The following is a 13,339-nucleotide window of genomic DNA, read 5'->3' as shown; positions in this document are numbered from 1 at the left end:
TAAAATGTGGAGGATGAAATTTATTCTGATGTCAACCACAGTAGATACTGTATTTAACTTCAAATAATGGACCAGCCATTTAGTGACTGATTTTCGATCTAGAATAACTGCTGCAGGCACTACTAATACTCATGGGTGTATGGATCCAGATGCCAGGGTGTTGCTGCCATGTTTTCTCATTTCCCCCTCTCTCTTCCAGCTTTCCAACCTCTTCTCAACCCCATCCCACCCCTGTGTTCTGCTTTTGCTTTCCCAGACGTGTCTGGTCTAGGCTGTCCTGGCTAATACAGACCAATCTATGTATCAAGATGGCCCATTACCTATGTATTATAAATTTAATAACACTCCTCTAAAATTGCACCTTTCAAGAGTCTTATATCTCTGTGTTAGGATATGGTCTCTAAGTCATTTATCTCTCGATTAAAATTATTTCATATTATCATTATTTTCTAAGCACAAGCATAGGTGGGTAGGGTAAATCGCTCATTCAACCTCCATTTACTCCATTTACTCAGAACTGTAATATGTTAAGATGGTTCAAAAGAAAGAATGAAGCAGCTAACTCAAATGCCAGAGAGGCATATGAGTACAAAAACACAATTGCAGTTTTAATGTAATAATTCTATCAAAAACCCTCCACACTGCTCTGGGCATTGGGTAAAACCTTCAGAGAAGACCAGAAATGAGATAAATTGTTAATTGAACTTGGAGTTGACCAGAATAAGAGAAGGGGGAAAAATGAAAACCAGGGCCTAGAGAAAACATGGCTGAAGACTGAGACAAAAACTTCAGGAAGCCCAGAGAGGGAGCAGGCAGTTCTGATAGGGAGAGGAGGTAGACTCCTCATTAGGGAGAAAATTCCAGAACAGAGAAAGCGTCATGGGAAGACTCTAAGATAATCTGCAAATTATTTGAATTTTTGCCATTGAGAGTTTGTTTGATTTGAGTATTGAGATTTCAGCATCTTGGAGACATTAGTGGAGTTTATCACAACAATTTTGACAGTAAAGATCTGAGCCCCCAAATACTCTTATCACTGTACCAGTGTTCAGCAAAAATATTTTTCAAGTAAAATTCAGTGATAAAATGGCTTCATTGCTAGTTACACTTGAGAAATTCCACATTACAGGGAAAAAAAAAAGATTAACTCAATCGAATGCTGAGTTTCTTAGTCTTATTTCTTAAAGAAAAGGACTTTCCCTGCCTTGTCCCTCACCATTTGTGACAAGTGGGAGAGCTGGCCCTGCTCCTCAAAGGCTACAGCCCTCCAGAGAGTGGGTCTTGCACCTCAACTGGCAAACACAGTAGAGCCCTTAAGGGCATGAGGACAGGAGAATTGATCCTGTCAGGGAGATGCTCCCCAGTCCCCCTTTCCACCTGAGGTAGTCAGGAGAGTTGGCCTCCAGGTCATGAGAGCAGGAGAGGTAGCCATTCCCCACGTTGACTGTGGCATTGGGTGAGCTAAGTGGGGTAGTCCTGGAGTGCTTGCCCTGGTGATGAGAGTGCTGGAGACCTGGTAGGCTGCTCAGCTTTGCTACCACCCAGGCCTAGATTCGGAGCAAAAGTTGGCCCATTCCAAAATCTATCACATCTATGAACTTCTAGAGTATAAGAAAGGGCGTGTCTCACAGATTCAAAGGTACAGGATCTCCAAGACACAGGGCAACACCAGCATAACCAAGAGGAGTCTGCTGAGGATAGTGTATTGATACAGTATTGATGGTGTTGGTGTAGTAGAATCCAGAAACCTCAAACCAGGTCAATGAGTTATGGTAATGAATACTTGCAAATAAACACGTGTGGACAAAGGAGTGTACTGCAGGACATAGTGTGACACAGGACAAGTAAATGTTCTATGCTTTGGGTATTTTTTATTTTTAAATTTTTTTTCTTATTTTCTTTTGAGTGGGAGGATGCAAGGGCAGAGGGTGGATGCAAAGGGACAGGGAGATGAGGGGAAAAGTGCGATTGGGATGTTTGATGTGAAACTCATAAAGAATCAATAAAACATTAAGAAAATTTTAAAAAAGAATCAAGAGGATTCGAATATGGAGCTGTGAAAAAAAAAAAGAAGAAAAGAAAAGAACTTTAAAAAGGAAGTACTGTGTGTGTGTGTGTGTGTGTGTGTGTGTGTGTGTGTGTACATGCTGTTCTTTCCCAGGACATGGCACCTCACAATGATCTGCAACCCTAGCTCCAGTTGACAAAATAAATACCCTTTGTTCATCATGGACACTGCACAGACATTGTGCATATAGATACATGGAGGCAAAACATTCACATAGGTAAAATAAAAATAAACAAATCTTTATTTTTTTTTAACTACTGCTGTTTGCAGAGTATGTCTTAACTTATCTGAGTGACATTTTCTTCTTGAAGAATGAAATTGGTTAAGGAAAAACTTGGAAGTTTACCTGTCTATGACCAAAACCACAGGGGTAATGGGAAAATCAGACCTCTGACTGATACAGGTTTATGCTCATGGCTTGAGTATTGCAGGCTAAGGGGAATGTGTATTATCTGGGAACCAAAATAAGTCTATTGCCTGTGTCTAACAGTCAGCTTCTTAACAGGTTTCTGAGGGTTATATAAATCTATAAGACAATGTCACTGGGCGATAATTTTCTTAACTAAATTAATTTCCCTTTTATAATAATATTAATTCACAGTTAATATTGATAAAGAAGAAAGGGATTGGAAGATTTTAAGGACCTAACTACTTTATTGTGCAGTGTAAGTAGTATACCTTTGGCTTTTACAGAAGAGATGGTCCTCATACCACTTTTTAGCAAGTTTCAAGAAAATTGATATGAGTACATTACATATCAGACTAGAATATGTCTCTATGTACCTTACATTTTTAACTTATATTTTTATTATTTCATTTTTAATGCATTTTTATATGCTCTGCCTGCATGTATGTCTCTGTTCCACAAGCGTGCTCATTGCCCAGGGACGACAAATGAGGGAGTGGATTCACTGAAGATGGATTACAGATGGTTGTAGGCCACCACGTGGTTGGTGGGAACTGAACCCAGACCCCCTGGAAGAGCAACAAGGACTCTTAACTGCACAACTGTCTCTCCCGCTTCATGTACCTGCATTTTGAGAAATATAACACCAAAATACCTTTCTGTACTTTAGTGTTGATGACTACCATCAACCAGTGGCTTATGCCTTCTTTCCTTTCCCTGGTAGTATCATTTCATAAGAAGAAACTAAACTGAAGTCATTTTGAACAAAACTTCCATTTTGGATAGGGATCAAATAAAGTTTAAGTTCCCAAGAGCTACTTCCCTGGGTAACTGACATCCTGCTTGGCAGAAAGAGACATGTACAAGGGTCACTGACATTTTGGTCAGCCAGTTGAGACATGAATGCCAGGCAAGTCATTCTCCCACCCCGACACACACACACACACACACACACACTTGAATACCCTAACCAATGAGAATAGAGTAAGTGTACCAGAGAGACATGTTTCTACGGAAGTCCTCTCTCCCTAAATCCTGATTGGTGGAAAATGTAACCATAACACATAATGTTTGTGGTTTTCAAGCTTAAAAGCTACAACATTCTGGCTCTGGGACCCACTCAGCGTCTGAATCTGTGCTGCTGTCCCTAAATGGTCAATTTTTGCTTCCTACTTCAAATTGAGATCTTGCTTTGCATGGACTCTTCTGACTGTTTGGTTTGCTTTGGATTTTCAGACTCTAACAAATTTATTGTCTCTGGAAGTATTTTACTGACTCAAAGAACCAAAGTTTCATTTCCTAATTGCAAGTGACTTAAATGTGAGCTAAGTTATCTCTTATTTTTAATTGTTTCTTACAGGGAAGGAGAGAAGTCTAGACCAGGAACTTTGATGTGATTAATGTTAAGGATTTAACATTCTTAAGGCCCTAAAGAGGAAAGCTGGGCTTTCCCAGTAATAAAGAGATTGATCTTAAACCATAACACCCTACTGAGAGAGAGGAGCAACAATGAGGGAGAAACCTGAGGAATTGTCCACTGAGCTAAGCTGTTTCCTATTCGACACAATGTAACCAACCACTGCTTGCTAGAAAAATGACATCTGAGCCCTTAAGATGGCTCATTGAATAAAGATGCCTGTCAGGACCCTCAACCACCTGAATTAGTTCCAAGATCCATATGGTGGAAGGAGAGAACCAATCCTGCAGCTTGTCCTCTCACCTCCCCACTGATGAGATGTGAAGTGTTAAACACTCTTTGTAAGAAGCATTATGTCTCATTTCAGACAGCCTTTAAATCACAGAACATAAAAACATACCCCTCCCAGATAGCTGTTTCCTTCACTGTCTTGAAAACTAACAAAGACTGATTTATGATGAAATTAGGTTAATGGAGGTTAACCAAAATGGAGGTATGGATCCTTTCAAACTTTTTGCCTGGGATAGGATGTGGCAGTTCATACCTGTAATCCCAGTAGCTGCTGGGAGATGGAGGCAAGATAATTACCAGTTAGAAAGCAGCCTGGACTTCATAAATAGATAGTGGTAAAAAAAGAAAAACACACATGCTCTGTCCCTCCCCTGAAATAACAACAATAAAACCTTGTACGGTTCTTAAGAATGTCTTTGCATACATGTAGGTAGTAGGGCACACATCTAATCTCAGCACTCGGGAGGCAGAGGCAGGACAATCAATTGGTTTGAGACCACTCTGGTTGGGGGTTCCAGAACAGCCTGGGAAACACAGAGAAAACTTGTCTAAAAAACAAAAAAATAGAAAACCAAAAAAAAAAAAAAAAAAAAAAACCAAACAAACCCAAAAACCCCAAACAAAACCAAAACAACAACAACAAAATCCAACCAAATAAACAAGAATATCTTTATATGAACAGAGTTTCTTGAATTTTTTTCAAATAAAAATATTCCTCCTGCTAAAGACTTTGCCTTACTCTCTTCTGCTGGTATCCTCTGGATAAAAAAAGTGATTGCTGCCAAATATTCTGGAAACAGCAAAGTGTCCCAAGTTCAGTACAGATTTTCCAGCCCTAAATGTCTGTAGTATAAAGAAGAACCATTAGTTAGTAGAAGGCAGTATTGAGTATAGATCTGGCTTCCCCAGGACACCCTGGGGAAGTGTTGACTTTCCAAATGTCGTGATGTAGACATACAGACTAGAGATTACATCACTACATGAACTTGCCATTTGGTGATGGGCATCCGACATACACAGGTGCTAAGGGAAAAGATTTGAAGTAAGGCAGATGCTGGTCTCACGTATTTTTTCCAAACACCTGTACAATTAAGGGAATTAAGGGAAAGGTGACTACTGAAAACCACAAATCATCTTCTGGCTACAATATAACAATGCATTTTGTACCATTACGAATGCACTACATTTCTTCTTTGGTCAATGAAAATCGTGTAGAACAGAATGGACAGAACTTCCATGGCTATAAGGTACAAATACAGGGGTGCTATGAAAGTCATGTGTTTTGCTGGGCATGATAGCACAGGCCTTAATCAGAAGGCAGAGGTAGAAAGAGAGACAGAGAGACAGAGGGGGAGAGAGAAGAGAGAGAGAGAGAGAGAGAGAGAGAGAGAGAGAGAGAGAGAGAGAGAGAGAGGGAGAGAGGGAGAGAGGGAGAGAGGGAGAGTCAGAGAAAGTGGGAGAGTGGGGCAGGGGCAGAAAGGCAGAGAGGAAAAGAGAGAAGAGGCAGAGAGGCAGAGAAAGACACAGGTGGATCTATGTGCATTCAAGGACAGTCTGGTCTCCCTAGCAAATTCCAGGACAGCCAGATCTATGTAGAGAAACAAATGAATAAACAAGACATGTGTTTAATGTGTTCCAAAATACAGAGAAATACCAATAATTGTGTTTAGAGTTTCCTAAATTCCAATTAACTTAAAATGTATTTTGACCTATTTTTTTTAAAGATTTATTTTATTGATATGAGTACACTGTAGCTGTCTTCTGACACACCAGAAGAGAGCCTCAGATCCCAGTACAGATGCTTGTGAGCTACCGTGTGGTTGCTGGGAATTGAACTCAGGACTTCTGGAAGAGCAGTCAGTGCTCTTAACCACCGAGCCATGTCTCCAGCCCTTGACCTATTATGTTAAAAATACAAACCAACTTCTATACTAGCTACAAGAGAATATTACAGAAATCTTCATATAAATAAATAATCCACTGCTCAACGACAACAAAAAAAAAAAGCCTGAGAAAATACTGTTGACCATGGTGGACAATTAAGTAATTAATTAAAATGTATTAACTTTATGTTTATTTTTCTGCTTTGAAAAATATGTCAGCAGTTGAGAACACTCTTCTGAGGACTTGAGTTCTATTCCTAGGATCAATACCAGGTAGATAATAACTGTCTGTAACTGTAGCTCTTACATCCAGTCTGTACTCTGCCAGAACCTATGCACACATTTCAATATATTCACAGATACACACTATTTTTTTCTTTCTTTCTTTCTTTCTTTCTTTCTTTCTTTCTTTCTTTCTTTCTTTCTTTCTTTCTTTCTTTCTTTCTTTCTTTCTTTCTTTTTTGGAGTCAGAGGCCCACTATGTAGACCAGGTTGATCTCAGACTCACAAAGATCTATTTCCTTTTGCCTTCCAAGAATTAAAGTTATGTGCCACCATGCTAGACATATTCTTTTTCAACTTTAAAACTTAATTTGTAGGTGCTCTGAGGGCTTAGTAGGGGGAGGGAAGAATAATCAGGAGGGGGCATAAAATAGGGGGCAGGAATAAATATAACCAGAACATATATATATATATCATTCAGAATGTGTGTGTGTGTGTATGTGTGTGTGTGTGTGTGTGTGTGTGATGGTTTGTATATTCTTGGGCCAGGGAGTGGCATCATTTGGAGATGTAGCCTTGTTCGGATAGGTGTGACCTGGTTGGAGGAGGTGTATCACTGTGGGTGTGGGTATAAGATCCTCACCCTAGTTGCCTGGAAGTCAGTCTTCCACTAGCAGCCTTTGGATGAAGACATAGAACTCTCAGCTCCTCCTGCGCCATGCCTGCCTGGATGCTGCCATGCTCCCAACTTGATGATAATGGACTGAACCTCTGAACCTGTAAGGTAGCCCCAATTAAATGTTGGTTTTTCATAAGACTTGCCTTGGTCATGATGTCTGTTCACAGCAGTAAAACCCTAACTAAGACAATGTGTGTGTGTGTGTGTGTGTGTGTGTGTATCACAAAATTGTGAAAGAATAAATTTTATATATACATATATATATATGTAATGTTCCTTTTACTATTTTAAATACTCATTTTGAATGTGTAAATTTATTCATTTTCTTATAAAAAGGATTGTGATGTTGTATGCATTTTAAGCTTATCAAATCTTCAATGTTATCTGAGCTTTAAATTTTACTTTGCAATAAAATTTTGAATTGTTATTTCTTTTAGTTTCTGAAAGAATAATTGCTTCCTGCTCACGACTCTATTCAGAAAGCATTCAGGTGGCAAAGACTCTGTTTCCCCACTTCCCTGTCTTCCCTGTCTTTCTGGAGCTAGAGTGTTCTCTTCCATTTTCCTCTCTTAATAGAAAATGAAGATGTAAGAAAAAAAAAATCCCATTACCTCTGTGACACTTGGTACTCTAAAGCCACAAACATAATTTATGGATTCTAGTCATGCTTGCATTCCTTGATGTGCTAGTAAAGTTTATTGAAACTGGGACTGGAATTAAAAAAAGCTTAAACCAAAGAACCAGTCAAGGGTCTAGGAAGATTACGCATTTGTAGGTGGTAACCCAACAGGAGCATTGCTTTACCTGCGGCCAGGGCTCAGCTAACAAGAAGTAGTCTGTCTTACTGTAAAAGCCAAGATAAATACATTAGCAACGAGGAAGCATTTCACTTTTACTTAATATTCATACGAAAAGTTGTTGTACATTGAAATAAGGTTCAAGGAAAGGGAACATTTTTGCTTTATCTTTCAGACTTCCAGGACTCTAAGATTTAGAGAGAACATGAAAAAAAAAATCTGTGTAAGGCTAAAATTATTAGTCAGGGTGAAAATCATAAGAACACAAGTAAAAATGAATTTTAAAGTGATATGAGTACATTGAAGTGGCTGAAACATAAAACCCCACAGAGAAGTATTTGTGGATGGCTGCAGGAAATCTGCATTAGAGGACATTATTTCCTGCAGAGAGAATCTTACTGAAATTATAAAGAACTCCTATGGCAAAAGGGAAAGAACAACCCACAGCTTTAGAGCAGCAGCTAGAGCCACAGCACACATCCCAAAATAAAACACACACATATTCACAGGGATGGCTCCCACTAATCAGAGGTCTCCAGATATCTGGGTGCGACTTGGAGTCGGTGGAACATTCTGGCCAGAGAAGGGGAAATATAGATTATACGAACACAACATTTCAAAGACAGAGCTTTTCATACATTTTTAACTTAGTTTTGGCTCAGAGGGCCCCAGACTAATCAAGAAATACCAAAAGGATGGGTGTGAAGAATCCTCAGTTCCAGATAGGGGAAGAGTTGAACAATTGGCAGGGTCGGTTTGGTGATAAATCTGCAGGCAGCTCTGATCGAATAGGCCAGGCTTATTGTCACAAATGCCAAGAAAATGTTTGTATATGTTGAACTTGGAATTGTCGAATTAATGAATCCCACATATCTCTAACCATTCAGAAAAATAATTAGTCAACTCTACAGAACAATCTATGGCATGATGAAGAAAGGACCAAGTCTGATGTCAGCAGGCTGCCATCTAAATATAGAAAATTCATTGCATGTCGGGGACTTGAGTACATTTCTTTCCTCCCCCCTCCCCCGCCCCCCAATCCAGGGTTCTCTCTGTAGTCCTGGAACTCACTCTGTAGACCATGGAATGAGAGTGATGTCTGTAACGATGCTGGTGTTGTTGCTTTGTATTACTACGTTGGTAGGAATGGCCGCCATAGCTCATATATTTGAATGCTTAGTCATTAGAAGGGGAGCTACTTGACAGGTAAGGGGGTATGATCTTGTTGGAGAACATGATCGCTGAGAATGGCCTTTGGGGTTTCTGAAGCTCAAGCCAGGCCCAGTGGCTCTCTCTTCCTGTTGCCTGTAGATCCAAATGTAGAAGTAGTAACTTCTCCAGCACTTCTTTGGCTACATGACACCATGCTTTGTTACATGGTGACAATGTACCAAATCTCTGAAACTATAAGCAAGCCCCTGTTAAATGCTTTGTTCTGTAAAGTTTGCCTTGGTCATGTTGTCTCTTCCCAGCCAAAGAACCTCGACTAAGACAGTTATTCTTATCTCTGAGTTCAGGTGGGTGAATATATATGTGTGTACTTGTACATATAATTTCTTACCAAATAAGTGCAACATAATCTTAATTGAGTTTAAAAAATAATACTGCCATGTTAAAATTAATTCAAAACACATGTATGTTGAAAAAAAAAGGTTATATTTTGATGTGAGCAGAAACTTAGCAAGAACATGTTTATTTTATTTACCTATTCATTTATTTGCAGGGTAGGGAGTCTTTAGAGCCCAGGCTGGCCTCAAACTCACTGTATCCAAGGGTAGCCTTGAAATACTCGTCCACCCGTCTCTATCTACTAATTCCTGAGATTACAGCCAATATTAGGATGCATGGCCAGATCATTTATTTGACCAGCTATTATTTAATTATAATCTCTAATGAGCAAAACATAAACATTGGTTTTACAACTCCACAGTTGTGCTGCAATCCAGAAACTCCATGGCCATTCAAAAACAACAACATTCAGACACAGTAACTGACCTTCTACCAGCCATATGTCATCCAATTCTTTGACAGTGGCAGAAATGTGCTGAGTTGTGTCTATGTAATATTTTCCCAGTGAAGATTCTTCAGAAGAGCATCAAGCATCAAGCCACATGGTCTGCTCTGATTTTGAAGGTATTGAGATCGCAGGCTGATAAAGCCTTGTTTGAAATCTAAAACGCAATAGAACTTGAATACCAAGAGGTTTTATAGAATTTACCAATGGTCACCCTGTTGAGACTCAACATGTAGGTACCTATGATTCATGGCTTCCTGCTAACATAGGCTATAGCCATGCCCCTGATACCTAAGGGCTCAGACATTTTTCAGTTTCAGTCTCACCTCTGTTTTAAACTCACATGTTCTTCAATTTGCTATACCTTCCCTCTCCCTAGATTTCTGGAAGGAGATCACAGCCTTGAATTTCCTTCAGCAGTACTCTCAACAATGTATTTTTTGTTCTTTATAGTATTTTAAAACTCATGAAAATTTATATTACTTTAAAAGGTCAGCTGAAACCCTATAGATGGAACAACAATATGAACTAACCAGCACCCCCCCCCCCCCGCCGCCCCCGGAGCTCCCATCTCTAGCTGCATATGTATCAGAATATGGCCTAGTCGGCCATCACTGGAAAGAGAGGCCCATTGGTCTTGCAGACTTTTTATGCCTCAGTACAGGGGAACACCAGGGCCAAAAAGTGGGAGTGGGTGGGTAGGGGAGTGGGGGGGGGTATGAGGGACTTTTGGGATAGCATTGGAAATGTAAATGAAATAAATACCTAATTGTGGAAAGCCGCTCCCACATTCGCCATTACAAGATGGCACATGAGCTGGGTGTTTGAACAAGTAAAAAGGCTTACTGCACATGTCTCTGGATAGTCCCTGTCCGCGAGGACATACATCCGTTAAGTACGTTATCTTGTCCGTTTGGAAATGGCCCTGTGAGGATGCGCCACGTCAGAGGCGGGACAAAAATTCTATATAAGGCACAGGGCTGGGTTCCTCAGAGTCTTCGCATCCGTGTGTAAGCTTATGCTCTCCCTCTCAAGATGCATTAAAGCTTGGCTGCAGAAGGATCCTACTTGTGTGCCGTGTCGTTCTTGCTGGTCGAGTCGGACGCGCGCAAGAAGTGGTGCCGAAAACCCGGGACTTCGAGACATCGTTCGCACCACCGGAGACCCCTCAGCGTTGAGGTGGATTCAGAACTGCAGTGGACTCCGCCCGGAGAGGTGTGTCGGATTTTTTTCTAATCTTGGTCTTCAACTGTCTCCACCTTGGGAGGGTTTGCCCGAGGCGGCGGTGTTAGTGATCGGAGTCTTCTTCCTTTTCTTCCTGGTGTTGTATTGTTGAGGGTTGCGGATAAGTCCGACGTAGATAAGCGGCCCTGCGACCGTTGACATTTCGGCCGTTGATCTCCTGTCAAATCTCCTGTCAAATCTCCTGTCAGATCTCCTGTCAGACGGACGTAGATAAGCCGCGAGGAGGTAGAAATCTGCCGTGCTACGTAAGTCGGGTGTAGATAAACCGCAGGCACCATCTACAATGGGTTCGTCCCAATCTGTGGTTCAAGCCCTTGATAACCTTCTTAAACAAAGGGACATTAAGATTGCACCCCGCACACTTAAAAATTTTGTGAAGGAAGTTGACCGTGTGGCACCATGGTACGCCTGCTCCGGATCACTTTCCCGCGCCTCGTGGAAAAAATTGGGAAAAGATCTAGATAGAAAACTGTTAGAGGACGATCTTCACCCTGGGACCAAGGCCATTTGGAAGATGGTTAACAACTGTCTAGAGGATGAAACCTGCGGTCCAGTAAGACAGGAAGGCCAGCACACGTTAGAATCAGTCCAAGATAGCATGTCAGAAACCGAGCGGAGTGAGAGGTTGGGTGCTCGAGCACATACAAAAGGGATATCCAAGAAAAGAGAAAAGGGACCCCCCGGAAAAGGTAAAAAAGGGGGAGAGAAGCCTGATCAACCTATAAGGTTGGATCACCCTTCTAATAATGATAAGAAAAAAGGGGAGAGTATCTACCCAGTAAGGGAACTTCAAGAACTGATAATTAGCTCAAGTTCGAGCGACGAACTTGACTCCTCTGAGGAAGAGGACTTAGAGGAAGCTGCAGCTAGATATGAAGAAGAGAGGTATCACCCTGATGAAAGGATCCCAAGGTATAAAAATAAAAAACAGCCCCCACTCCAACAACGCATGCAGCTTACCCCTACTGCCCCACCCCCTTATGGGGCACGACCCGCATCTTCTTCACTTCTTTCTGAAAAAACCCGCCATAAAGTGACACAAGCCTTCCCCGTTTTCGATAATGGGGAAGGAGGTAGGGTTTATGCACCCATAGAATATAATCAAATTAAGGAACTTGCGGAGTCGGTAAGGAAATATGGGGTGACAGGGAGCTTTACATTGATGCAACTAGATAGATTGGCCATAAATCCGCTCACTCCTTCAGATTGGCAGATGATTACCAAAGCTGTTTTACCAACCATGGGACAGTATATGGAATGGAAAGCCCTATGGCATGAGGCAGCCCAAAATCTAGCTAGGTTTAATGCGGCAGCACTCACCCCAGAACAACGCGATTGGACCTTCGACCTGTTAACAGGGCAGGGCCTGTATGCGGCTGATCAAAACAACTATGCATGGGGAGCTTATGCGCAAGTTGCACATTCTGCTATTAGGGCATGGAAAGCTCTATCAAACAAGGGTGAGGCCAATCAACAATTATCAAAAATTATTCAGGGCCCCCAAGAGCCCTTCTCCAATTTTGTGGCAAGAATGACAGAAGCGGCTGAGAGAATTTTTGGGGACTCTGAGGCCGCAAACCCCTTAATAGAACAGTTAATTTTTGAACAAGCCACACAGGAGTGCCGAGCAGCTATAGCCCCTAGAAAGAGCAAAGGCTTACAGGATTGGCTTAGAGTTTGTCGTGAGTTGGGGGGACCCCTTACTAATGCAGGCCTGGCGGCTGCAATTCTTCAGTCACAAAAGCAAGCAACAAGACAAAAGGGACATAAAACATGTTATAATTGTGGCAAGCCTGGCCATCTCAAAAGAGACTGTAGGGCCCCTCCTCGTGAGAGGAGGGTCCTTACCCTATGCACCAAGTGCGGTAAGGGTTATCATAGGGCAGATCAATGTCGGTCTGTCAGAGATATCAATGGCAGGCTACTTGCACCACAGGAGGCTAATGATACTAAAGAGTTTCCTCGTGTAACAAAAAACGGGAAACCGGGCCCCCGGTCCCAGGGCCCCCAAAGATATGGGAACCGATTTGTCAGGACCCAGGAAGCAACCAGAGAGGAGGCCCAGGAAGACCCTCAAGGGTGGACCTGCGTGCCGCCACTGACTTCCTACTAATGCCCCAAATGAACATTCAACCGGTCCCGGTGGAGTCTGTATTATCTTTGCCCCCGGGGACCATGGGCCTTATTCTTGGTCGAGGTTCGCTCACCTTACAAGGCTTGGTGGTACACCCAGGAGTGGTGGATCGCCAACACTCTCCTGAGATTCAAGTCCTATGTTCCAGCCCTCGGGGAGTCTTCTCTATTAACAAAGGGGACA

The 13,339-nt window shown here is 41.7% G+C and overlaps 1 protein-coding gene across 2 annotated transcripts in view; it reads left to right on the top strand.

Annotated features, from left to right (window-relative positions):
* LOC147002598 (endogenous retrovirus group K member 24 Gag polyprotein-like) overlaps window positions 1-13,135 on the top strand; it is a 45,520-nt gene extending 32,385 nt beyond the window's left edge. Inside the window, exon 3 of one of the 2 annotated variants that reach the window (XR_015048379.1) lies at window positions 9,694-9,828. Coding sequence is in view for 1 of the 2 variants with exons in the window: in XM_085842717.1 (XP_085698843.1) it covers window positions 11,306-13,135 (1,830 nt within the window). In the remaining variant the exon portion in view is untranslated. Of the gene's footprint in view, window positions 1-9,693; window positions 9,829-10,812 lie in introns of those variants that run through there. The other variant, XM_085842717.1, reaches the window with a different exon arrangement.
* The last annotated feature ends 204 nt before the right edge of the window (window positions 13,136-13,339 follow it).

The sequence above is a fragment of the Mus caroli genome, unplaced genomic scaffold (assembly GCF_978045245.1).
Source record: "Mus caroli unplaced genomic scaffold, Mus_caroli_1 scaffold_9, whole genome shotgun sequence".
Taxonomy (NCBI): domain Eukaryota; kingdom Metazoa; phylum Chordata; class Mammalia; order Rodentia; family Muridae; genus Mus; species Mus caroli.
The sequence above is the reverse complement of the archived record's forward strand: the minus strand, read 5'-3'. Positions and strand labels throughout refer to the sequence as shown.